At 38.3% G+C, this 25,842-nt stretch overlaps 1 protein-coding gene across 4 annotated transcripts in view; it reads right to left on the bottom strand.

Annotated features, from left to right (window-relative positions):
• Positions 1–1,195: 1,195 nt before the first annotated feature.
• LOC134540172 (uncharacterized) overlaps positions 1,196–25,842 on the bottom strand; it is a 63,376-nt gene continuing 38,729 nt past the window's right edge. For 2 of the 4 annotated variants that reach the window (XM_063382725.1, XM_063382723.1), the window contains 2 exons: positions 5,257–5,536; positions 1,196–1,361 (listed from right to left, as the gene is read on the bottom strand). In XM_063382725.1, the coding sequence (XP_063238795.1) occupies positions 1,228–1,361; positions 5,257–5,536 (414 nt within the window). In that variant the 3' untranslated portion in view covers positions 1,196–1,227. Of the gene's footprint in view, positions 1,362–2,579; positions 2,712–5,256; positions 5,537–25,842 lie in introns of those variants that run through there. The other 2 variants (XM_063382726.1, XM_063382727.1) reach the window with 2 other exon arrangements.

Here is a 25,842-nt window from a genome sequence, read left to right on the forward strand (position 1 = left end):
TCTTATTTACAGTTATAATAAATGAAATAAAATGAAAATTAATTAATTTTGACAAAAATTTAATACAATGCTTTGTAATGTACCGAAGAAAAAACGAATAGCACCGATGGTTTCCCGACTCTCGAGCACGCAACGTTGTCATGGAGACGAAGTACCCACTGTTTCCCGGGCTTAAACACCAATCAACATTGATGATCAGTTTATTATTAATAATAAATTTTTAAGGCCATTGATCGAAATAAAAACTAACCTATCTCTCAAGTTGGAAAAAATTACACATAAATGCCCATTTTCATCGAAATCAGTTGACTTGGTGAAGGGGACCTTTTTAGAAATCAGATGTAGTTAGTAATTGTCTTCTTAATTTGAATAATTTATATCACTTTCAAATCCCGACCGACTTTGTTCTACCAGTGTATAGTTATTTACCTGTATATAATTATCTAAAAATTGGTGGTCTGTATTTAATGAGTGATGAGGACTACACTAACAATGAAATAGTGGTTGCCATGGAGACGAATGAAGCATCAACAATGCTACAGCCGTTGCCGTGGTGATTTTCTGCCAACTCATACATACATCACATTAGAAAACTCTAAAATTATAAGATTAAGACCATTAATCGAAATAAAAACTATCCTATCTCTCAAGTTGGAAAATATTACACCTAAATGCCAATTTTCATCGAAATCGGTTAAGTGGTTTAGGAGTCCATTGAGGACAAACATTGTGACACGAGATTTATAAATATTAAGATGTGCCACAAGCAGAAATTCATTAATTTCATCACTGGGCGAACAATATCCAGAGTTGCATGGAAAATATAAAATGCCAAATTCAATCTTGGCTCACAGACCTCCGTAGCGTGCTGTGGCTGGCTGAGCGATCGGCCAATCAGCGTGACACATTTTTTTTTAATTTGTATAATTATTCTCCCGCAAGTTGAAACTTTAAAATTATAGACAACATTAAGATGAAATAATTTGCTAATTCAAAATGGTCCGAAGCACGCAGGTGTAGGTTTGGCTCCCGGGAGTTCCCTGCCTGTTGTGTTAGGGCTGACTCCCTATGTCCGATGGGCATGGCCCGCCTGGCAGGCTTCACCTACAGTGCTGGTTGTGTTTCTGAAAGACATGGGATTTTAAATTGGGTAACATCAATTCATAATAATAATAATAAAACTAATATAGTTCAATTTTCTTAAAATCTTAAAATATATTCTGCTAATTAAAAATGGTCCGAAGCACGCAGGTGTAGGTTTGGCTCCCGGGAGTTAACTGCCTGTTGTGTTAGGGCTGACTCCCTATATACGATGGGCATGGCCCGCCTGGCAGTCTTCACCTCCAGTGCCGGTTGTGTTTCTGAAAAACATGGGATTTTGAATTGCAAGCTTGCAACAAATACCAAAATGCGAATAGGTTTGACTTAATTCACTTGTAACTTTATACGCCGACAGTTCCTCTATATTTAACTAGTAGTATAGTAGTAGATATTAGAGATTTGTAAATTAGTAATAAGTACTGGCTAATAATTAATAGTCATTAAAATATATATTACTAAAATAATAATAAAAAAATTCAAAACAAATTCAAAAAATTAATATTAATAGTTATTATTTTAGTTTTTTCTTAAGCACTTCACGTCCATCCCTGAGTTGGGTGTTTCTATATTTCGTAACTAAATTCCTAGTTTGTAAATCATTTACTTTTTTCTGTCTTAGTTTCTTAGTTTTTTAGGTGCTGACTGGCGGCGGAGTGAGTGGTCAGTGTAACCACTCACCACCAGGGGCGCTTGCGTCCCTGATAAAATATTCCAGATACAAAATAAAATACAAAGCGGACCACGAGTCCAGGTGCCCAACCCCCGCATGGTAGACTCTTTTCTAACCTGTCCAACACTTCATCCAGACCATCCTCTGTCTCCTGTAAATTCCTACATGTAATGCATGCCAATTTGCATCCCGCATGAATGTGCCCAGGGTTTTCCCTGTGTCTATGCAGGTTTTACCTGGGCCCAACCTATCTCTAGTTAAAGTCTAGATTTAAGAGTGAGGGGAGAAGGGGAGTTAGTCATTGCGCCAATCGTTGCCATGGCTGGCCAATACCCTGCTAGCACATGATGCATTCGACCCTCTCCCTGCATGGCTAAACCCAGCATGACTAGGCGTATAGGCCTCGGCCTGAGACGCACCTAGGTCCCTCCCTAACCCGGACCCCTCCAAAATACACTTAGTTTTAGTTAGGTTAGAAAAACAATTATCATGGAGTTTACGTAAGAGTTCAATTACAACCAATAAATGTTAACAAACTTTGATTTAAGTAAAATTTGTTAAGCCTTTTTAAAGAATTAGCTATGAATTACAATTGTAGGCCTATACGATAACGAACATAGATTTTCTATTACACAATTATTCCGATAACGAACATTGATTGTCTATCAAACAAGTAATTATTTTTGAACTGGAAACAAAGATGATTTTAATTTTTTTTTGTCTCTGATAAAAGCAACTTAAAATGTTTTATTTTCTCATATTTTTACAAACACATATACACCATTTTTTATATTAATTAATGACTAAGTGACCCATTTTACCAATAACTTTAATTTATAAACCTGCTACATATATAAATTTAATTAATAATTGTACATATTGAGATCCGTAATGCAAACAGTTTATTCATGTGGGGTACCAGGTACTAAATCTTCAACACCTGATGGAAAGATAAAAAAAAATTAATTTGCACATATATTAATGTTTAACTGAGTTTCATAAACTTAGATAATTATTCCAAATTTTGCTGATTGGGAATGTTTAGTTCTTGACATATAACATCATATTCAAGACGAACAATTTAACGTATGTTGTGCTCTTGTATTGATAGATTTCCATACGTATATACCAACCCTGTCCAAACAGTCGTGCCTTTAAAGCCATATATTTTATCATTTATTGTTTACTAATATATAAGGGAAACAAAAATTAAAACAATCTGTCTATATATATATAAATGTGTAACCATTATATTTTTATAAGTTAAAAGTCACTTGGTAGTAATTATCATTTATACATATTACAAAGATTAAAAACCAATATTCTAAAACATTTTAAAATTTATGAAAGTAAATTAATTTAATTAATATATATTTTTTTAATACTACAAAAATGTATTTCTAGCTTTAAGTAATGGTTGAAAAATTACAAAAAAACAAACTACAAGCGTTACGAGTGTTATTCCAAGCTAAAGGTGTTGTTTTATAATTTTACAGGCTTATGAGGGAACATCGATTTAAGATAATGATTGTCTTATTATACATATGTTTGATAAATTTGTGTCTTCATTTGACAAAAAATAATTTTGGAAAAACCAGTTAATTAATATAAATATCAATGTATGGTAGCAGAGTAAGCCAATACAAGGTAATATATATAATAGTTTGTTTTTTTTGCAATATAGGTAATTAGTAGAGGCAGGAAAAATTCGCAAATTCATTCGGCGGTAGGCTAGAATTATAACACATATACCTTTTAGATGGTTTTGCTATTGGCTTACTGTTCATCTGGACGAATCTCAACCAGTTATAAACCCTCAACCAAAGAAGGATCGAATCACAGACAAACCAGCTGAGACGACTCACAAGTCGGCAGCCAATGAACTTGCGTCATTTGTCCGAGTGTACAGGGGAATGTGCAGTCTATCCGGAAGGCCATCGAAACCGCGAATTTTTCCGGGCTCTAGTAATTAGATGATAGATTAATGACCATCATCTTTTTATCAGTATTATCACTACAAAATATTGATAGTGACAATTGTTAAACTTCCATACCCAAACAAACCCATTATTTATTAAAATCAAATTTGGTAAACCATTTGTGGACACTCTAAAACTATTTTGTTGAAGAAACACAAAATTTGGCAAGATCTATTTTGAAAAAAGATTTTGTGATGGACAGAATTATTAAGAGTTTATATATTTTTTTGTGTTTTACAGATGAGTTTGCTAACGAAAATGCCACCCCTCTTTCATTGTTACACTATTAGAGGTTTTTCTTGCATAGTTATCTTATGCAAAAAAACTTTTTATAATTCGACACTTATTTGAAAATAGCTGACCTATGCAAGTTTTCTGTGTTATATAAACATTAAATTTCGAAAAAAAGGTTTTCTACAGGAATGTTCTGTAGGGTCCAAATGACATAATATCTCGCTGAATCAATCACAAAACATTATGTTTGTGTTTAAGATTAACCACGCTATTGAGGATTATAATTATTATGCTCTATAACTGGTATTATGAGCTCATGTTTAAAGGAAGTTAACTCAAAGCCTGTAAATATACTAACATCCCAAAACAATCTCTAACCTGTGTTCTTGTAGGTTTACAAGGGTAGTATCCAAAAATATTTACCTTCCATTGTTTCACGTTTTCGCAAATTCTTTTACACAATTCCATAAATATATAATTTTTATTTGTTTGTAAACATTTAATTCCTGCCAAAAAGTAATAACTTTTTATTTTATTTTATCGACTTGAAGGCAAATTATTATGTCCCAGCATGTACTAACACATAAAATGATATCATGAAATACCCACTTTTGTATCAACCATCCGTAGGTAGCCTTCATCTCATGTCTTTATTTTTATTAAATCAATGATTTAACCAATGAAAATCACTTTTCCGATACCCTTAAAAACTTCGTTTTTTCAACTTCTAAGTAAAAATAATTTATATGTTTTTAGTGAATTTAATACAAACGATAAATCATTCAAGAAGAAAGTTACATACGAACGGTTGATCCAAAACTTAATTCACATGACTTTAAGCTTTTCAGTACATGCTACCACTGACATTCTACCTTTGTATATTTAAAAAACCTTACATAAACAATCTAATATAGATACATATATATTTATATTAAATCATGTCAAAAACACTAAATAATGAAAGCAAAATAACGTAGCCATTAAGGGGCTTAAGGCGGAGCGATAAGTGCAACTCTTGCTGGTACTACTAGCAAGGTTAAGCTTCTAATCGAAAGGTAAACTTCGTGTCTTTCATAGGGTGACATTAATGAAGATAAGGGTGTTATGCAAGGCAGTTGGGAGCTTTCAAGAATATTAACCGGGTGTTTCAAGTGATAAAGTCATTCCAGAGACACGTGTTCTCAAAAAATAACATTTTGTAAATAAAACACGTAAAGGTTTGTGGTGAGTAGGTAAGATGAGTAGCGTGGTTGTTTCAGAGGCTGTACGCACTCTCCTGGCAGGGCTCGAGCCGCCTGACGCCGACGACGCTGTCGTAGTGCCGCCGCTGTCCGCCGCCGCAAGGCGAAGCCCTCTGCCCCAGCCGCGCGGACCAGAACACCTGCGAGGCCCCGCTGGGCACCAGGTGGATGCGCCCGCCCTCCGGGTACAGCATGAGGTCGGCCCGCGCCGTGTCGGCCAACACGTACAGCTCCTCCAGGCCCAGCGGGAAGCCCGGCTCGTTCACGTCCAGCAGGTAGGCGCGCAGCCTCGCCGCCTTGTTCAGCAGTCCCTGCGGCATGCCAACCCCTCTCTCTCCCCCCTGTCGTACAAAACGTACAGCTCCTCCAGGCCCAGCAGGAAGCCGGGCTCGTTCACGTCCAAAAGGTAGGCGCGCAGCCTCGCCGCCTTGTTCAGCAGGCCCAGCGGCATGCCAACCCCTCTCTCTCCCCCCTTTAATACAAAACGTACAGCTCCTCCAGGCCCAGCGGGAAGCCCGGCTCGTTCACGTCCAAAAGGTAGGCACGCAGCCTCGCCGCCTTGTTCAGCAGGCCCTGCGGCATGCCAACCCCTCTCTCTCCCCCCTGTCGTACAAAACGTACAGCTCCTCCAGGCCCAGCGGGAAGCCCGGCTCGTTCACGTCCAGCAGGTAGGCGCGCAGCCTCGCCGCCTTGTTCAGCAGTCCCTGCGGCATGCCAACCCCTCTCTCTCCCCCCTGTCGTACAAAACGTACAGCTCCTCCAGGCCCAGAGGGAAGCCCGGCTCGTTCACGTCCAGCAGGTAGGCGCGCAAGTAGGTAATTATAGTATGTATGGGGACACCGGTGGGTGGTGGGGGATCCGGGGATCCGCAGCGGCCATCTTGGATTACGTCACTTCCGGCGACCATCTTGGATTACGTCAGTTCCGGCCGCCATCTTGGGTTACGTCACTTCCGGCCGCCATTTAGGATTTGACTTTAACCTTTGACCCCGACGACCATTTTGTTTTCTAGAACATTCCACCTTATTATGACGTCATGTCCGCCATCTTGAAAATCCTTATTTATTATCCGATTTTAATTTAAAAAAAATAAAATTAATAATTTAATTTTAATTAAATGTTACAATTATCTAGCACCACACTCCTATACATTACGTTTACATCATCGAGCGCCCCACTCTTCTACATTACGTTTACATCATCGAGCGCCCCACTCATCCCTGTCGCAATTTTTCGTAACACCACCATCTTTAAAATAAATTTATTATAAAAACAATAATCTAAACCATTATCGTCTGCTGGAGGCAGCCATCCTGGATTCCGCCATATTGATTTCATCCGATGATGTCATCACCATCCTAAAGCACCTTAGTGTATGTAAGGCCGACTTTCTATCCCGTACCAATGTTGTTATGAATCTTATAGACCATAAAATCCTCAGTCATTTTGTTGTTGTGACAACCATTTATTCTTAAAGGCATAATCATTTATAGGTTTTAACTAAAATATATGTTATCAATACTATCGTTGTGGATGCGTTAGTTAAAGTAATGATAATTTTAAAAACATTTATTACTCCATCTTAGCTGACCAGAAATTTTTCAGAGTCCTAACTCACAAGTAATAATCTCTTCTCATGTTTGCGTACCCATGTTTTAAAAGCTGCACGGAAGCAGATATTTTAAATGTTTGCGTATATATCCATCTCCCTCCCCTAAAATTTTTAATGAAAGAAAAAAAACAAGCAGCTTTAATCGTTCACGAGAATATTATGCTACAAACAAAAATACCGATTCACATTTGTACAGTATTAGATGATCCCCTATCTTCACGAGAGAGACCACATCCGACACATAACATTTTACGTTTCAACTTAATGTGTGATCGCTACAGTGTATATGATGCAGTTACAACACTCACCTCAGCCATTACCTACTGTCGCTACGAGCAAAGCCATTACCTACTGTCGCTACGAGCAAAGCCATTACCTACTGCCACTACGAGTTGCACTTCATATCAAATGAAAAAAGTATTTTTTTAAGTCGTGGCAAGAAGTCGAAGTAAATAAAATAACAAAATAATATTTAACACTATTTAATAAAAAAAACACACAATCCTTCGCACCATCTTCTCCCCCTTGTTAACAGAAGGCGTTACCGACCCTCTTCACAACACCCCGCTCCGCAGTACTTTCCATGCTAGCATCAAATACTTTACCCACACAACTATACAAGCACCACACAGCTCCATAATCGATAATTGAGGAATAAGCGCCTAATATTCCCCCTTCACAGCAGCAATATCCTCCACAGTCAGAGTGGAGGTGTTCACAGGTACATCTGAGATGTCTTCCCTGGACTCTTCGTCTTCATCCATCGCAAGAACTTCTTCCTGGCTGCTAGCCTCCTGACAGCACGCATAGATCTCATCCTCAACAATCTTCTCATAGGTGGCCCGACACATCTTACTAGCTCTGTTGATAACTACGAATGATACATCCTAAGGCTGCAATTGTTCAACTGTCCCCACCTCTCTACCCTTTCTATTGCAGTCCTGTTCGTGCGTGCCAAGCACACACGTCACTGACGCACGGCCTTTGACGTCAGCAGACCTACCCCCTCCCCCCTCATCGTGAACCATCCACACCCCAAATAGCTGCGTCATTTAGACCTGACGCCACGCGTCCCCAGCCTCCTAATACCATTTTAAGCACCTTCGACGAATATTCCGACCTCTGGTAACTAGTGAAAAGTTTCAAACAACACATGAATAAATACATTTTTATTTATTTTAGACTTGAATTTATTAATATAAAAATTTACAACATTTCATAACATTAAAATTTATATGGCATCAGTCGATTTTATCCAACTGATTTTCACATTTATCGAATCCTAGCCACTTCACAAACAAGGCATCATCTTTCTAATCCATCAAATTTTCTACTTAATAATCGCTTGGGTACTTGGTAGGCTAAATTTATTCCCCATAGAATCCTCCACATATCACCGAACTTCGTAAATCTTCCAAGTAGTAACACCACGGAATATTTATGTCAACCATTTATAAATACATACAAAATATTCAATTTTAGCTCTAAGTTTTATCACGCATAGTTTATTTGCATCAAAATAAACAGTTTCCAGGAGTGAGTTATCTTTTACATTAACAGGCACCATGCCAGTTTTTCTGTATTTTCTGTAACTTATAAATCCACATGTAACTCCCTTTTGCTGCGAACTCCCTTCACATGACTACCTTTAGAGCAGGAATAAATCAATCATCCGCCTATCCTTTATCTCGGTGAACATAGTTGAATTATTTATTTCGAACAAGGCTACAAGACTTCTCGGCTACAAAGCTACAAGCTACAAGGTTACAATCGGCTACGTGTCTACAATACTACCAGGCTACAAGACCACGAGGCTACAAGGATACATCAAACACATAGAAAAAAAATCTGGGTATAAAAATACCAACTCAGCAAATTTAAAGCTTACTGTAGAGCCGAAACATCCCTGAAATATGTATTTTATGCTTACTACATGACCAAGGGGTTTTGAACTATTAAATATTCAGCGCTGGCTACAGACTTGACAACAAACATTCAATGAAACGGACGCACATTTGGATAAAACATTCAACTCAGTAGGATACGATATCTAGGATACATTAGTTAAAATACTAAAGGAAACGATAGAATCCAGCTCAAGCCGGCTACAATGCCTCCATCCCCATTTGGCTCCAAATGATTTTAGTTACAATGTAGTACGTACCCGCCACAATTGCCGGAAAGACGTTATTATGACTCTCCATTTTGTTAGTCATTTATTACGAATTTTACATCTTTAAGTTAGAAGTTGTACTACGAGAACCCAACCTTAGCTAGAAATTAGATTACAATAAATAAAACAAACTTTTTTATCCAATTTTGTTTTTCACATTTATACACATGCAGACAAAACAAGTTATTATTGTATGTGGCATGCATTTCTTATTTCACGAAGTATAGATCATATTTGTTTGGTATTGGCTAAATTTTCTTCATTTTTGCGAGGCAAGTAGAAGTCTTAACCTATCTACCTATAGGTTAGAATATTTCCATGTGGCATAATAAATATCTTCGGCTTCTAACATCTTAGGTAAATTTTCATTACTAATACTTTTAAGACCTCTAAAGTTCCGTTTTTAATACCAGCCTCAAAGCCATTAAAATTGTAATCGCCCCACTGACCATCATAAGCCTAATCTGAATAATTTAGTTTAATAAGTCGTTTCCATCATTTTGGTCTCAACACTTTATCACAGTATTCGATCTTGTGAGCTTCAAGTTCTTAATCATAGTTTTAGTTCTTGTAAGCTTCAGGTGAATGATAGCAGTCTTCGACCTTTTCAGCTTTAGGCTGTTCTAAAGTGCTCTCAATTTCATGAAGGCGACTAGAACTTGGTGTAAATATTTTTAATTCCCCATGAAATGCTAGGTACTTTCTTCGTTGACTTTTAGTTCCAAATAATTAACAAGACCTGGGATAGTACTATTAGAATCATCATCTTCAAATTTCTCGTGATCATTATAGTCGTCTAATATTTTGATACCATTTCACTTCCTTGCTTTTATAGACACACAATTCTTAACATTAACCAGCCTTGTTTAACCAGACCTCAAGGAGGGAGAGAATCATGTTACAAACGAGTGTTTCTCGGCTGTACTTAGCCTATTTAACGAATGAGTAATGGATATTTTTATTCAAGTACCACCTGATTAAAATGCGGAACTTTCTTACTTCGTGTCAGGAATTCACAATACAAACAGAGATCTCTCAATATATTCCAAGATCCACACAATTCAAAAACCGCATATTTCAAGACCAAGAACAGAAGTTTGAAAGATGTTCTTTTCTCTTCTAGAGCGACTCGTGATGTTACAATCATCTGGTTTTCGTCGATGCTATAGATGTTTATGCAGGCGCGAGGATTCTGTTTCTCGAACAGAGGTATCTGGCGAAGTGGATTGGGAAACTCGTTGTTAGTGAAGTTGAACTTCCCCTCCAAGTCATTGTAGCACTGATTAACATGCTCAGATGCTCACCCGCATCTAACTTGACCAGAATTGCACACTTAAAACATATGTGCTCATCTAAGTATTTACAGATTGACCACCGCATATTTTTCTTTGATGCAGGTAGGTATTTCGATGTAGGAGCTAGCTCGAAGTGGATCAAGCTTGTTAATGTGTAGTTGTAGTCGCTTTACACCAGACAAAGACCATCCGGACCCCTTTCATAATTAGTATTCTTCCTCTTTACATATCTTAAAGATGTATTCAGTAATGACATCCTCCACTTCACGAACTGCAAAGAGTGGAACATTCGTGGTTTTGAAGGCCCTCTTTTCTTCACACATACACATTGGCTTTTCACAATTGCACTCAAGCACGATGTAATACTTGAGTGGACCATCCTCTTCAATTTCCTCTAGAAGTTGGCTTATTAGTTTAACTTTGATAAAGTCCAAGTATGTACATGTGTCCTTGACAGAACTGGTATTATTTTCTACCACACAAGTCATAAAGTTACCCCAGATTCCCACTTCTGCAATTATGAAGTTGTGGATGTTGGCCAAAACCCGCCTCTGTCACCAGCAATGTTCGGCTGGTGCTTGGCTTAGGTATGACTACAGGCTTAAGCGCGGCCATTCTCTGCTTCTTAGTTGATAGTGGATCAGGACCCTTGCACGCTTTGGTATGTGTTTTCAACTTACCAGCCCTGGCGAACACTTTAGCATAGTTCCCACACGAATACATCTTATGGCTAGGGTTGAGACCGCAAGCTGTCTTCTCATGATGTGTGACATGGCTGGAGTTTTCGAAGGTTTTGAAGCAGAAGCTACACCAGGTGACTGAAGTCGTGAGGGCAGCACCAGTACATGTTGTAAGATATTACCGCAATTTATCACTGCGAGCAACCATCTTTCCACACAGATGACACTGCTTGAAATCATGCTGCTTGTTGCCAGCACAGTGACGTTCATAACGGTAGCAGTTATTAGCTGCCGTATAGGTAGCAGGGCAGAAACGTCATTTCTGCATGGTTGATGTCATCACAACAATCGGTAGTCTGTGCTCAATGCACGGAACACACGAAGGAAGCCCGACGTACGGAGAACTATAACAGAAGTCATAAGAAAACAATGTAGCTATCCATTACATGAAAATGTTTGCATACATAACTTCAAAACTACAAAATACAGCTTCAACAAACCAATCCTTAAGTTAGCACTACTTACCCCGAAAAAAAATCTAAAAAAAAAAAACCATAATGTTAGTGTACTGTAACTGACAAGTTACACAGAAGTAGTCAAAAAATATTCAAAGTCCTGGTAACTGGTAACTTTAACAAATTTTTAAGTACAGAGAAGCATTTAGCTGAAAAATATTCAAAGTCCACACAACAAATGTTTAAGTACAGAGAAGCATTTAGCTGAAAATATTCAAATCCCTATATAGTTACATTTTCAAACAAAATATTAAGTACACAGAAGCATTTAGCTCAAAAATATTCAAAGTCCACACAACTCCCTCTCCACACAAATGTTTAAGTACAGAGAAGCATTAAACTGAAAAATATTCAAAAGCCCGCACAGCTACATTTTCACACAATAGTTTTAAGTACACAGAAGAAGCTAGCAAAAAAAAAATGTTCAAAGTTCTGATAGCTAACAAAATTATTTAAAAGATCATATAGATATTTATCTACAAAAGGAAAAAAAAATGAATACACAGCCTCAAATCCACTCATTTACACGAAATCCGAAAAATTAACCCACAAACTACAACTAATCATACTACCCCTCAATATAAAAAAGAAGCCCCTTGCTTGAAACCAACCAAACCTAAAAATTGTTACAATTTTAGCACAAAACGTAGCTCATGTGCAGGTTTTCATAACTCCTGAGTTTCGGTAGGTCTGTGATGTGTGAAGGGGTATGGGGTAAAAACATGTAGCAACCATGCAACAAGTATGATTAACCTCTATAGCTTGGACCAAGTACAACCACTATTGGCTTTGCCAATTAGAGATGGGGTCGCGAGGTTCTTTCACAATCATGACTCATCTCTCAAAAATGTCTGAGAGCCTGAGCTATCCACAAAAGTCTCAAACAATTCACGGCATCGTGGACCCATGAGTCCGTCAGCACACAACCATTATCTACACACACAGTTAAACTTCTACATGACAATACTTGACATGGTAAATGTTATAGTTGTGAAAGTAAAAAGTCAGAATAATTGAAATCCAATACTTTTTTGGATTCAGAACATACACATACATGTGTGAAACTAAGCATGGGACTTGAGCGAAAACATTAGTTGCTCACGAAACATTTTGTGTAAATAACTTCATACCTACAAACCCACATTAAATCCATAATTCATACTGATAAATTATCAAACCAACCCACAACACCATCAAATTAATCCACACATTAGCATATTGCAGCTACCCCCACCACCCTTTTAATTCAATCTAACATAAAAATCACTCAAATACCACCAATATAAAAATTACAAGTCGAAAAATTATGCATGAGTTCAAGTATGGAGGTGATCTCATCCATATCAGTATAGGCTCCTACACAAAAAGAAACATTAAATGTATCACCCCGGCCACCAAATCATTTAGACCATCCCAAGACACATATAATATCTCTTATGCTGCCATTATTCTAAAAATCACAAGATTCTTTGTTTTTAACACCAGATACATAGTCATTATCCTCATCATCTTCTCAGATATCATCGACACAGCCATCATCATGATCAACATACTCATCCAGATTACTGTCATATTTCGTAATCTTAGGCATCTAAGCTTCTTCTTTGTCTTGAAGCATCCTTTATAAGTGTCCATCCATTCTCAAAGTTCGAAGGCTCTGGAGAAATGGGCTGAAACATATTCTCACTATTCACAATAATGATACTTCCACCATCTTCGGTCTTCCTTAAACCTTCAACATCCTTAATTTCAAGTTTTTTGTCGAGATCAGAAGAGCTACGAACATTCATCCCAAGGAATAACATTCATCAGTGAACATAACTTTACAAGTCTTGCAATGTATTTTTAAGCTCTCTCTTAGAACAAAATACCTGTCACACCGATCAAAACTTAACATATTATATAGTTGCTTTTTGACATCATTCCTTCTCAATGTAAAACCCCTGTCACAATAACTACACCAGTGACCTTTTCATGACGTTAATAGCACCGATCCAGAATCCATATTAGTTTCTACGACAAACGTCAGAAGCAACCTGAAAGTTAAACGCAAACACTAAACTTAAGTAGTACATTAAAATAAACTATCAGCGAGAGTTAATTCCGAATTTTAAATAATACATGGTTCCGCTTCTCACCAACATATTTTGCAACATGCTGATTTATAGTACTTAATTATTTATTTCTAATGAAGTAAACCTTATACAAAGTACATAATATTAGTTAAGTAAACATAAATGTTACCCACATATGACTACAAATGTAGTCAATTCGGCAGCAAATGTAACCAATTTTCTCCATCTGTCTACAAATGTAACCCTGTAGCCTATGTATTCCGATCTTCAGCCACTTCGTTTCAGAGTATGATGGGTGTATTCATACTGTTTATAAAGCTATGTTATTATGTAGCATGCAGGATGTATACTTGGTGTTCGCAAGATAAGTAAGGATTCGATAGGTCTCAAGGGAAAGAAAATCAAATTTGTGTTGTCCTCGTAACAAGCTTATTTGCTTATATGTAACAAAATAGTGAATTTTAATCAGGTGTCATCGTTATTTTTATTTGTTTAAACTAACCGAAATTCTCAGCACTTAACCAGTCACATGTAGAAATAATCTGACTATGGTGGATTATTACCACAGAATTCACTGAAAAATGCTATGTGAGAATCAATTTTATTTCTAAATAAGGTCAAATTCGCCAGTTCTAAGAGAGAACATTATGGAGGATGTATACTTGGTGTTCGCAAGAGAAGTAAGGATTCGATAGGTATCAAGAGAAAATCATCAAATTCTTGTCAAGTAAAAAAGCATAAGCACACGAAAAAAAATTCTGACACAGTAAAGTTGAAGCAAACGTAGAAATCCATCGAAATGTCACGTGAAAAAATAGGAGCACTCAGAGAAAACCATCAGGGAGAAGATGTCGTATATAAACATCATATATTATCAATTTTTTTAAAAAGTTCAAATTTAATCCTGCTTAAGCAATGAGAGTTCTGGCACAAGTTAGCTTGTGAACTCTTTGCTTAAGCAACATGAGAGTTCTGGCACAAGTCAGCTTGTGAACTCTTTGCTTAAGCAACATGAAAGTTCTGGCACAAGTCAGCTTGTGAACTCTTTGTTTAAGCAACATAAGAGTTCTGGCACAAGTCAGCTTGTGAACTCTTTGCTTAAGCAACATGAGAGTTCTGGCACAAGTCAGCTTGTGAACTCTTTGTTTAAGCAACATAAGAGTTCTGGCACAAGTCAGCTTGTGAACTCTTTGTTTAAGCAGGATTAAATTTGAACTTTTTAAAAAAAATGATAATATATGATGTTTATAAACGACATCTTCTCCCTGATGGTTTTCTCTGAGTGCTCCTATTTTTTCACGTGACATTTCGATGGATTTCTACGTTTGCTTCAACTTTACTGTGTCAGAATTTTTTTCGTGTGCTTATGCTTTTTTACTTGACAAGAATTTGATGATTTTCTCTTGATACCTATCGAATCCTTACTTCTCTTGCGAACACCAAGTACACATCCTCCATAATGTTCTTTCTTAGAATTGGTGAATGTGACCTTATTTAGAAATAAAATTGATTCTCACATAGCATTTTCCAGTGAATTCTGTGGTAATAATCCACCATAGTCAGATTATTTCTACATGTGACTGGTTAAGTGCTGAGAATTTCGGTTAGTTTAAACAAATAAAAATAACGATGACACCTGATTAAAATTCACTATTTTGTTACATATAAGCAAATAAGCTTGTTACGAGGACAACACAAATTTGATTTTCTTTCCCTTGAGACCTATCGAATCCTTACTTATCTTGCGAACACCAAGTATACATCCTGCATGCTACATAATAACATAGCTTTATAAACAGTATGAATACACCCATCATACTCTGAAACGAAGTGGTTGAAGATCGGAATACATAGGCTACAGGGTTACATTTGTAGACAGATGGAGAAAATTGGTTACATTTGCTGCCGAATTGACTACATTTGTAGTCATATGTGGGTAACATTTATGTTTACTTAACTAATATTATGTACTTTGTATAAGGTTTACTTCATTAGAAATAAATAATTAAGTACTATAAATCAGCATGTTGCAAAATATGTTGGTGAGAAGCGGAACCATGTATTATTTAAAATTCGGAATTAACTCTCGCTGATAGTTTATTTTAATGTACTACTTAAGTTTAGTGTTTGCGTTTAACTTTCAGGTTGCTTCTGACGTTTGTCGTAGAAACTAATATGGATTCTGGATCGGTGCTATTAACGTCATGAAAAGGTCACTGGTGTAGTTATTGTGACAGGGGTTTTACATTGAGAAGGAATGATGTCAAAAAGCAACTATATAATATGTTAAGTTTTGATCGGTGTGACAGGTATTTTGTTCTAAGAGAGAGCTTAAAAATACATTGCAAGACTTGTAAAGTTATGTTCACTGATGAATGTTATTCCTTGGGATGAATGTTCGTAGCTCTTCTGATCTCGACAAAAAACTTGAAATTAAGGATGTTGAAGGTTTAAGGAAGACCGAAGATGGTGGAAGTATCATTATTGTGAATAGTGAGAATATGTTTCAGCCCATTTCTCCAGAGCCTTCGAACTTTGAGAATGGATGGACACTTATAAAGGATGCTTCAAGACAAAGAAGAAGCTTAGATGCCTAAGATTACGAAATATGACAGTAATCTGGATGAGTATGTTGATCATGATGATGGCTGTGTCGATGATATCTGAGAAGATGATGAGGATAATGACTATGTATCTGGTGTTAAAAACAAAGAATCTTGTGATTTTTAGAATAATGGCAGCATAAGAGATATTATATGTGTCTTGGGATGGTCTAAATGATTTGGTGGCCGGGGGTGATACATTTAATGTTTCTTTTTGTGTAGGAGCCTATATTGATATGGATGAGATCACCTCCATACTTGAACTCATGCATAATTTTTCGACTTGTAATTTTTACATTGGTGGTATTTGAGTGATTTTTATGTTAGATTGAATTCAAAGGGTGGTGGGGGTAGCTGCAATATGCTAATGTGTGGAATAATTTGATGGTGTTGTGGGTTGGTTTGATAATTTATCACTATGAATTATGGATTTAATGTGGGTTTGTAGGTATGAAGTTATTTACACAAAATGTTTCGTGAGCAACTAATGTTTTCGCTCAAGTCCCATGCTTAGTTTCACACATGTATGTGTATGTTCTGAATCCAAAAAAGTATTGGATTTCAATTTTTCTGACTATTTACTTTCACAACTATAACATTTACCATGTCAAGTATTGTCATGAAGAAGTTTAACTGTGTGTGTAGATAATGGTTGTGTGCTGACGGACTCATGGGTCCACGATGCCGTGAATTGTTTGAGACTTTTGTGGATAGCTCAGGCTCTCAGACATTTTTGAGAGATGAGTCATGATTGTGAAAGTACCTCGCGACCCCATCTCTAATTGGCAAAGCCAAAAGTGGTTGTACTTGGTCCAAGCTATAGAGGTTAATCATACTTGTTGCATGGTTGCTACATGTTTTTACCCCATACCCCTTCACACATCACAGACCTACCGAAACTCAGGAGTTATGAAAACCTGCACATGAGCTACGTTTTGTGCTAAAATTGTAACAATTTTTAGGTTTGGTTGGTTTCAAGCAAGGGGCTTCTTTGTTATATTGAGGGGTAGTATGATTAGTTGTAGTTTGTGGGTTAATTTTTTGGATTTCATGTAAATGAGTGGATTTATGGCTGTGTTTTCATTTTTTTTTTCCTTTTGTAGATAGATATCTATATGATCTTTAAAAATAATTTTGTAAGCTATCAGAACTTTGAACATTTTTTTTTTGCTAGCTTCTTCTGTGTACTTAAAACTATTGTGTGAAAATGTAGCTGTGCGGGCTTTTGAATATTTTTCAGTTTAATGCTTCTCTGTACTTAAACATTTGTGTGGAGAGGGAGTTGTGTGGACTTTGAATATTTTTGAGCTAAATGCTTCTGTGTACTTAATATTTTGTTTGAAAATGTAACTATATAGGGATTTAAATATTTTCAGCTAAATGCTTCTCTGTACTTAAACATTTGTTGTGTGGACTTTGAATATTTTTCAGCTAAATGCTTCTCTGTACTTAAAAATTTGTTAAAGTTACCAGTTACCAGGACTTTGAATATTTTTTGACTACTTCTGTGTAACTTGTCAGTTACAGTACACTAACATTATAGTTTTTTTTTTTAGATTTTTTTTCGGGGTAAGTAGTGCTAACTTAAGGATTGGTTTGTTGAAGCTGTATTTTGTAGGTTTGAAGTTATGTATGCAAACATTTTCATGTAATGGATAGCTACATTGTTTTCTTATGACTTCTGTTATAGTTCTCCGTACGTCGGGCTTCCTTCGTGTGTTCCGTGCATTGAGCACAGACTACCGATTGTTGTGATGACATCAACCATGCAGAAATGACGTTTCTGCCCTGCTACCTATACGGCAGCTAATAACTGCTACCGTTATGAACGTCACTGTGCTGGCAACAAGCAGCATGATTTCAAGCAGTGTCATCTGTGTGGAAAGATGGTTGCTCGCAGTTATAAATTGCGGTAATATCTTACAACATGTACTGGTGCTGCCCTCACGACTTCAGTCACCTGGTGTAGCTTCTGCTTCAAAACCTTCGAAAACTCCAGCCATGTCACACATCATGAGAAGACAGCTTGCGGTCTCAACCCTAGCCATAAGATGTATTCGTGTGGGAACTGTGCTAAAGTGTTCGCCAGGGCTGGTAAGTTGAAAACACATACCAAAGCGTGCAAGGGTCCTGATCCACTATCAACTAAGAAGCAGAGAATGGCCGCGCTTAAGCCTGTAGTCATACCTAAGCCAAGCACCAGCCGAACATTGCTGGTGACAGAGGCGGGTTTTGGCCAACATCCACAACTTCATAATTGCAGAAGTGGGAATCTGGGGTAACTTTATGACTTGTGTGGTAGAAAATAATACCAGTTCTGTCAAGGACACATGTACATACTTGGACTTTATCAAGGTTAAACTAATAAGCCAACTTCTAGAGGAAATTGAAGAGGATGGTCCACTCAAGTATTACATCGTGCTTGAGTGCAATTGTGAAAAGCCAATGTGTATGTGTGAAGAAAAGAGGGCCTTCAAAACCACGAATGTTCCACTCTTTGCAGTTCGTGAAGTGGAGGATGTCATTACTGAATACATCTTTAAGATATGTAAAGAGGAAGAATACTCATTATGAAAGGGGTCCGGATGGTCTTTGTCTGGTGTAAAGCGACTACAACTACACATTAACAAGCTTGATCCACTTCGAGCTAGCTCCTACATCGAAATACCTACCTGCATCAAAGAAAAATATGCTGTGGTCAATCTGTAAATACTTAGATGAGCACATATGTTTTAAGTGTGCAATTCTGGTCAAGTTAGATGCGGGTGAGCATCTCAGCATGTTAATCAGTGCTACAATGACTTGGAGGGGAAGTTCAACTTCACTAACAACGAGTTTCCCAATCCACTTCGCCAGATACCTCTGTTCGAGAAACAGAATCCTCGCGCCTGCATAAACATCTATAGCATCGACGAAAACCAGATGATTGTAACATCACGAGTCGCTCTAGAAGAGAAAAGAACATCTTTCAAACTTCTGTTCTTGGTCTTGAAATATGCGGTTTTTGAATTGTGTGGATCTTGGAATATATTGAGAGATCTCTGTTTGTATTGTGAATTCCTGACACGAAGTAAGAAAGTTCCGCATTTTAATCAGGTGGTACTTGAATAAAAATATCCATTACTCATTCGTTAAATAGGCTAAGTACAGCCGAGAAACACTCGTTTGTAACATGATTCTCTCCCTCCTTGAGGTCTGGTTAAACAAGGCTGGTTAATGTTAAGAATTGTGTGTCTATAAAAGCAAGGAAGTGAAATGGTATCAAAATATTAGACGACTATAATGATCACGAGAAATTTGAAGATGATGATTCTAATAGTACTATCCCAGGTCTTGTTAATTATTTGGAACTAAAAGTCAACGAAGAAAGTACCTAGCATTTCATGGGGAATTAAAAATATTTACACCAAGTTCTAGTCGCCTTCATGAAATTGAGAGCACTTTAGAACAGCCTAAAGCTGAAAAGGTCGAAAACTGCTATCATTCACCTGAAGCTTACAAGAACTAAAACTATGATTAAGAACTTGAAGCTCACAAGATCGAATACTGTGATAAAGTGTTGAGACCAAAATGATGGAAACGACTTATTAAACTAAATTATTCAGATTAGGCTTATGATGGTCAGTGGGGCGATTACAATTTTAATGGCTTTGAGGCTGGTATTAAAAACGGAACTTTAGAGGTCTTAAAAGTATTAGTAATGAAAATTTACCTAAGATGTTAGAAGCCGAAGATATTTATTATGCCACATGGAAATATTCTAACCTATAGGTAGATAGGTTAAGACTTCTACTTGCCTCGCAAAAATGAAGAAAATTTAGCCAATACCAAACAAATATGATCTATACTTCGTGAAATAAGAAATGCATGCCACATACAATAATAACTTGTTTTGTCTGCATGTGTATAAATGTGAAAAACAAAATTGGATAAAAAAGTTTGTTTTATTTATTGTAATCTAATTTCTAGCTAAGGTTGGGTTCTCGTAGTACAACTTCTAACTTAAAGATGTAAAATTCGTAATAAATGACTAACAAAATGGAGAGTCATAATAACGTCTTTCCGGCAATTGTGGCGGGTACGTACTACATTGTAACTAAAATCATTTGGAGCCAAATGGGGATGGAGGCATTGTAGCCGGCTTGAGCTGGATTCTATCGTTTCCTTTAGTATTTTAACTAATGTATCCTAGATATCGTATCCTACTGAGTTGAATGTTTTATCCAAATGTGCGTCCGTTTCATTGAATGTTTGTTGTCAAGTCTGTAGCCAGCGCTGAATATTTAATAGTTCAAAACCCCTTGGTCATGTAGTAAGCATAAAATACATATTTCAGGGATGTTTCGGCTCTACAGTAAGCTTTAAATTTGCTGAGTTGGTATTTTTATACCCAGATTTTTTTTCTATGTGTTTGATGTATCCTTGTAGCCTCGTGGTCTTGTAGCCTGGTAGTATTGTAGACACGTAGCCGATTGTAACCTTGTAGCTTGTAGCTTTGTAGCCGAGAAGTCTTGTAGCCTTGTTCGAAATAAATAATTCAACTATGTTCACCGAGATAAAGGATAGGCGGATGATTGATTTATTCCTGCTCTAAAGGTAGTCATGTGAAGGGAGTTCGCAGCAAAAGGGAGTTACATGTGGATTTATAAGTTACAGAAAATACAGAAAAACTGGCATGGTGCCTGTTAATGTAAAAGATAACTCACTCCTGGAAACTGTTTATTTTGATGCAAATAAACTATGCGTGATAAAACTTAGAGCTAAAATTGAATATTTTGTATGTATTTATAAATGGTTGACATAAATATTCCGTGGTGTTACTACTTGGAAGATTTACGAAGTTCGGTGATATGTGGAGGATTCTATGGGGAATAAATTCAGCCTACCAAGTACCCAAGCGATTATTAAGTAGAAAATTTGATGGATTAGAAAGATGATGCCTTGTTTGTGAAGTGGCTAGGATTCGATAAATGTGAAAATCAGTTGGATAAAATCGACTGATGCCATATAAATTTTAATGTTATGAAATGTTGTAAATTTTTATATTAATAAATTCAAGTCTAAAATAAATAAAAATGTATTTATTCATGTGTTGTTTGAATATTTTCACTAGTTACCAGAGGTCGGAATATTCGTCGAAGGTGCTTAAAATGGTATTAGGAGGCTTGGGACGCGTGGCGTCAGGTCTAAATGACGCAGCTATTTGGGGTGTGGATGGTTCATGGTGAGGGGGGAGGGGGTAGGTCTGCTGACGTCAAAGGCCGTGCGTCAGTGACGTGTGTGCTTGGCACGTACGAACAGGACTGCAATAGAAAGGGTAGAGAGGTGGGGACAGTTGAACAATTGTAGCCTTAGGATGTATCATTCGTAGTTATCAACAGAGCTAGTAAGATGTGTCGGGCCACCTATGAGAAGATTGTTGAGGATGAGTTCTATGCGTGCTGTCAGGAGGCTAGCAGCCAGGAAGAAGTTCTTGCGATGGATGAAGACGAAGAGTCCAGGGAAGACATCTCAGATGTACCTGTGAACACCTCTACTCTGACTGTGGAGGATATTGCTGCTGTGAAGGGGGAATATTAGGCGCTTATTCCTCAATTATCGATTATGGAGCTGTGTGGTGCTTGTATAGTTGTGTGGGCAAAGTATTTGATGCTAGCATGGAAAGTACTGCGGAGCGGGGTGTTGTGAAGAGGGTCGGTAACGCCTTCTGTTAACAAGGGGGAGAAGATGGTGCGAAGGATTGTGTGTTTTTTTTTTTATTAAATAGTGTTAAATATTATTTTGTTATTTTATTTACTTCGACTTCTTGCCACGACTTAAAAAAATACTTTTTTCATTTGATATGACGTGCAACTCGTAGTGGCAGTAGGTAATGGCTTTGCTCGTAGCGACAGTAGGTAATGGTTGAGTTGAGTGTTGTAACTGCATCATATACACTGTAGCGATCACACATTAAGTTGAAACGTAAAATGTTATGTGTCGGATGTGGTCTCTCTCGTGAAGATAGGGGATCATCTAATACTGTACAAATGTGAATCGGTATTTTTGTTTGTAGCATAATATTCTCGTGAACGATTAAAGCTGCTTATTTTTTTTCTTTCATTAAAAATTTTAGGGGAGGGAGAGGGATATATACCCAAACATTTAAAATATCTGCTTCCGTGCAGCTTTTAAAACATGGGTACGCAAACATGAGAAGAGATTATTACTTGTGAGTTAGGACTCTGAAAAATTTCTGGTCAGCTAAGATGGAGTAATAAATGTTTTTAAAATTATCATTATTTTAACTAACGCATCCACAACGATAGTATTGATAACATATATTTTAGTTAAAACCTGTAAATGATTATGCCTTTAAGAATAAATGGTTGTCACAACAACAAAATGACTGAGGATTTTATGGTCTATAAGGATCATAACAACATTGGTACGGGATAGAAAGTCGGCCTTACATACACTAAGGTGCTTTAGGATGGTGATGACAGCCTCGCCGCCTTGTTCAGCAGTCCCTGCGGCATGCCAACCCCTCTCTCTCCCCCCTGTCGTACAAAACGTACAACTCCTCCAGGCCCAGCGGGAAGCCCGGCTCGTTCACGTCTTAAAGGTAGGCGCGCAGCCTCGCCGCCTTTTCAGCAGGCCCAGCGGCATGCCAACCCCTCTCTCTCCCCCCTGTCGACCACCATGTACAGCTCCTCCAGGCCCAGCAGGAAGCCCGGCTCGTTCACGTCCAGCAGGTAGGCGCGCAGCCTCGCCGTCTTGTTCAGCAGTCCCTGTGGCATGCAACCCCCTCTCTCTTCACCTTGTCGGCCACCACGTACAGCTCCTCCAGGCCCAGCGGGAAGCCCGGATCGTTCACGTCCAGCAGGTAGGCACGCAGCTTCGCCGCCTTGTTCAGCAGGCCCTGCGGCATGCCAACCCCTCTCTCTCCCCCCTGTCGACTACCACGTACAGCTGCTCCAGGCCCAACGGGAAGCCCGGCTCGTTCACGTCCAGCAGGTAGGCACGCAGCCTCGCCGCCTTGTTCAGCAGTCCCTGCGGCATGCCACCCCCTCTCTCTTCACCTTGTCGGCAAGCACGTACAGCTCCTCCAGGCCCAGCGGGAAGCCCGGCTCGTTCACCTCCAGCAGGTAGGCACGCAGCCTCGCCGCCTTGTTCAGCAGTCCCTGCGGCATGCCACCCCCTCTCTTTTTACCTTGTCGACCACCACGTACAGCTCCTCCAGGCCCAGCGGGAAGCCCGGCTCGTTCATGTCCAGCAGGTAGGCGCGCAGCCTCGCCGCCTTGTTCAGCAGGCCCAGCGGCATGCCAACCCCTCTCTCTCCCCCCTGTCGACTACCACGTACAGCTGCTCCAGGCCCAGCGGGAAGCCCGGCTCGTTCACGTCCAGCAGGTATGCGCGCAGCCTCGCCGCCTTGTTCAGCAGGCCCAGCGGCATGCCAACCCCTCTCTCTCCCCCCTGTCGGCCACCACGTACAGCTCCTCCAGGCCCAGCGGGAAGCCCGGCTCGTTCACGTCCAGCAGGTAGGCACGCAGCCTCGCCGCCTTGTTCAGCAGGCCCTGCGGCATGCCAACCCCTCTCTCTCCCCCCTGTCGACTACCAGTACAGCTGCTCCAGGCCCAGCGGGAAGCCCGGCTCGTTCACGTCCAGCAGGTAGGCGCGCAGCCTCGCCTGCCATGTTCAGCAGTCCCTGCGGCATGCCAACCCCCTCTTTTCGTCCTGTCGGCCTGTGTTATCGCCTTGATGTGCTCTCTGCTGCCGTGCGACACCGTCACGTAGGCCCTTACACGTAGATATTGCTTCAGCTGCTCTTTTTGAATTATTTTGTTTTTGTGACAAAGGCCACAGAGTTACAGATTTTTAAATTGTTACAAAAAATTAGAGTGTTTTAATATTTAAGGAATTTTCATCAACTTACACTTTGTACAACTATTAGGTAATTTATTAATACGTAAGTTAAGAAAATGTGTACTTGTATTCTACTTTTAAAATGAACATATGTTTGTTTAAATTATCTGGATAAATTTTTAGTGTAGGTATCAGTTAAATCATTATTTTGATTTGGATTATTTTTAATGTAGCTTCAATTACAAATTATGGCATTAACATAAACTAAATTTATTAGATCCGTGTTTATAATTTTTTTTAAGTTACTCAACTCATGAAATTATAAAGAGGAATCCTAAGTGTGATTTCACGAAAGTAAAATAATAACAAAAATAAGTAAACTAGATCGACAGCTATATAATGGGATACATAATATGAACTATCGGTGACAGCCAGAGTTTGTGCGAGTGAAGTAACAGGCTTTCAGCTAGTGACATGATATAAAAAAGTCCTTGTAAGCTGTGATCATAGACGCGTGTAGCCCGTGAGTTGAGGGTCGTGTGTTCGAGTCCGACATCCAGCATGACTTGTAACCATCGATTCGGATTTCAAGTTTTCGGATCCCGCTGTATTATTGGAGGTCCAGTCGCCTTCAACCTCTGAGCGTATTCGTATGACTGAAACCCTATCCATCAAGCAAACATGACGCAAATATAAAGGACGATGTCTTTTGAACAATTTCAATAAATGTAACAGTAGTATTTTAAAAATATATTTTTTAATAATTCAGAAATTCTGTAAGTGCTAATACCATGGCTAATAGAGTTTGTAAGTTGTTCTCACTGTCAATATATAGCACTTAAAGTTATTTACGATATATTAAATTGTATTGAAATTGGTTGCACTAATCAACAGCCATATAAAGCGTGTAACTTATATGTTAGCTACCTGGACTTAATATATGTGATTACCAAGTGACTTTATATTACCTGCTTCGTGCAATTACAATTTGCCTAATATTATGTACCAAAAAATATTGTTTTTGCATATAGGCTATTCTCATTGAAAACCGAGTGATCCAGGGTGCAAGTGTTCCACTTTTATCCCTCTTTTCTTAATAGTATGATCCTACACCGACCAACTCCTCTTACTGAAACATCCTGCTAGCTTAATGCATGATTTCTCACCCGCATTAAAGAACATTAGAGTGTTGTCTCCGTGTCCATGCTGGTTTTATCTTGGCCCAACTTATATAGTTAGAGTATAAAATTAAGGGTATTAGGGAGTAAGTCATGGCATTAATCGCTGCCATGGTTGGCCAACATCCCTCATAGCACATGATGCATGCTACCCCTCTTGCATGGCTAAAAACATACACGATTGGACGTTTAGGCTTCGACCTGAGACGCACTTACTGTATATCCTACTAGACCAATTCCAAATATATTAAGTTTTAATTTAGTTTAGGAAAAATAAAGTAGCCCTGGGCTAAACCGTTACTTACGAATAACTTATTTCTGAGTTATAACAGTTACTGAATCCATACAAACACCTTTGTAGAACTACAGCATTTACTTAATATTTTCTCCAATAATATGGTGTGGAATTGACACCATTTTTCTTATACTTTTAAAGGAAAGGCTTTTGTAAAATAGTTTCCAATTGTTTTTATGTGTAACATCTTAGCTCTCGGTATAGGCCATTTGGTTGTAGTAATTTCGTGTATGGAACTTTTAAGTCGCATTAAACCGACATTTGTAACCACGGTGCTGCCATCTATTGTAAAACAGCGTCACACAAAGTTCACAAAGCCAAAAGTTAACATTTTTACATCTTTCAA

This window comes from Bacillus rossius, chromosome 16, assembly GCF_032445375.1.
Source record: "Bacillus rossius redtenbacheri isolate Brsri chromosome 16, Brsri_v3, whole genome shotgun sequence".
In the NCBI taxonomy this organism is placed as follows: domain Eukaryota; kingdom Metazoa; phylum Arthropoda; class Insecta; order Phasmatodea; family Bacillidae; genus Bacillus; species Bacillus rossius.